Consider the following 2651-nt stretch of genomic DNA (forward strand, 5'->3'; position numbering starts at 1 on the left):
AAAAAAAAAAAAATACGAAAGAACGAACGAACTCGGAGTAAATCCATCTGGATTTAAAGATAAATTGGTGTACGTGTGCGTCTTAAAGCAGGAAGAAGAAGCAGGATCGATGCGTTCGTTTATAGCTTTATATAAAGGTCTCGAAGCAGTTTTATTTCTTTCTATCCGACAAGAGAAAAAGAGAGAGAGAGAGAGAGAGAGAGTTCGATAGACAGGTACTACCACGTTAAGAATGACGTTAGATAAGTCGATTGGCCTGGTTTTAAAGTAACACTCTTTCTCTTTGAAAGGTTATTAACTGTCCTTGCAAAAAGGGTACTCTTTCAAAGACGATTATTTGAAGAACATATTTATCCCTTAATTCTACAATTAACATTACCTTAATTATTCTTTGTTATCATTAAAAAAATATTATATATATTTTATACGGAGATTAATTTCTATATATTGTATTATTGATTATTTATATTTATTTAGAAAAAATGAATAGGTTTAAAAAAAAATATCAAAGTGACCTAACCGAGAATTTATTTCTATATGCTTTCCACCCACGTAAAAATTATTTATATTACCTTATGTATCTCTTATTACTGTATAAGTGTTTTGTATAGAAAATTTTGTATATATCTTAATAAATAACGAGGAAATATTTAGGTGTTAATAATTGGTTGACCGCATATGTATTTGATGTATTATAATTATGGCAGCGGTTAATTATGACATCGGATTAATTGTAAGTAAACAAATTTGAAGAAAAAAAAAAATCTATATTACGATATATATTTTATATATCGAAATTATTTGTAATTAGTAAATAAATTTGTGTAGAACTTTTATTACTTTGAGACCATTATCATAATTATCGACACATTATTACGTGTATGTGTTTGCTTATGTAAAATATTATAATTATTACCATAAAATTTGTGTGGCCGATAATTAACATCGCGGATTCTGATTGTAAATAACAAAAAAGGGGAAAAAAGAAGAGGAAAAATTAATTTAAAAAAAAATCATATATATATTACGATTTATTTTATGTATCGAAATATTATTAATAATTGTATCGTATATTATTCTCTCTCTGATCGTATAAAATATAATTAATGATTATATTTGATATCTGTTGATTAAAAAAAGAAAATTAGAAATTATACTTACGGTAAAACTCCTTCGACGTCGAAGAAATGAAAATGAAGATGTACACGTTCGTTCAGTTGGCCATTGAAAAAGTAGTGACATTCTGTATCACGTGGATATAATCCTGGATAATTAGGTGATGCAAATGTACCATTACGAGTCTCGTTGCTGTTGAAAACAAAGGCACACGGGTATTTAGCCTCTTGTCGACCCGTCGTTATACCAAAATCTGAAACATTTAAACAATTTATTAATTTTAGTTACTTCCTTTTTACCTTACTTTGTTTTTTTTTTAATTCAATGACATAAATGTTCTATATATTCGAGTCAAATTAAATCTATATATTGGTGTGTTAGAGTTTCTTACAAATAATATTAATAATTATTATTAGTATGAATATAATGATAATATTTCATTTTTCCCAAAGATAAATATATTATATATTATATATACATTTCATAATTTATTAAACGTATACCATATATTAAATGATTAATATTAAACAATGAATTAACGAGATGAAAACGGAATTATATTAGAAAAAATATTAAATAATTATAAATATGTAATAAAATCATCAATGATAACGTGTTTTATTAATGAATTTTGTTTTATATAAAGAAAATACGAAAACCGATATTTTTTATATAAATGTATATATATATATATAATTGTATTATTGATTATTTTGTATTATTATATATTTTCTTTTTTCTTCTTCTACTTATAAATATTAAATTATAAATAAAAATATTTATTTGTATTATTATATATTTTCTTTTTTCTTCTTCTACTTATAAATATTAAATTATAAATAAAAATATTTATTTGTATTATTATATATTTTCTTTTTTCTTCTTCTACTTTATAAATATTAAAGCAAAGTTTTAATTATATCATGTTAACCAAAAAGCAGAGACAATTTTTAAATGAAATTGTAGCCATTCATTCCATTGGAAGTTGGTCAAATACGAGAAAATGATAAAATTTCACGAACTAATTAATGATCGATAATGGGCGTAGAATAAAGAGAATGTCTGAAAGGTGGGTTGGGTGAGGGGTGTTAGGTGAGTTAGGAAAAGAGGAATGCAATCAATGTTCGGATAAGAACAATGATTATTTCTTAAACTCTCTATCTCTCTCTCTCTCTCTCTCTCTCTCTCTCTCTCTCGTTACTCCAATCGTTAACTTGTAAATTAAATCGAATTGAATTTTCCAGCTCAATGATGAAATTGTATTATTACCGAGAACATTATCAAATTCCTTTTATTTTGTCTCTTTTCAATTACGTTATTATACAAATTAACGTATCAATTGATACGATAATTGAATTATCGAATGTTTCGAAGAACATAGGAAAAAAGAATGACTTACTTATAAACTGGACGTTTTAATTATTCCAAAAAAAAAAAAAAAGAAAAAAAAGAAAAACAGTCAATTTACTTCTGGAAACAAAAGAAAAGAAACCCCCCAATTATACACAAATATATTTTATACGAGTATATAATAT

At 24.9% G+C, this 2651-nt stretch overlaps 1 protein-coding gene across 1 annotated transcript in view; it reads right to left on the reverse strand.

Moving 5' to 3' along the window:
- The window catches only part of LOC106789644 (suppressor of lurcher protein 1-like), a 46657-nt gene that overhangs the window by 8289 nt on the left and 35717 nt on the right, over positions 1–2651 (reverse strand). Inside the window, exon 4 of the mRNA XM_014754038.1 lies at positions 1162–1369. Within this exon, the coding sequence (XP_014609524.1) occupies positions 1162–1369 (208 nt within the window). The remainder of the gene's footprint in view (positions 1–1161; positions 1370–2651) is intronic.

The sequence above is a fragment of the Polistes canadensis genome, unplaced genomic scaffold (genome assembly GCF_001313835.1).
Source record: "Polistes canadensis isolate GaletaPanama2010 unplaced genomic scaffold, ASM131383v1 scaffold_194, whole genome shotgun sequence".
NCBI classification, from domain to species: domain Eukaryota; kingdom Metazoa; phylum Arthropoda; class Insecta; order Hymenoptera; family Vespidae; genus Polistes; species Polistes canadensis.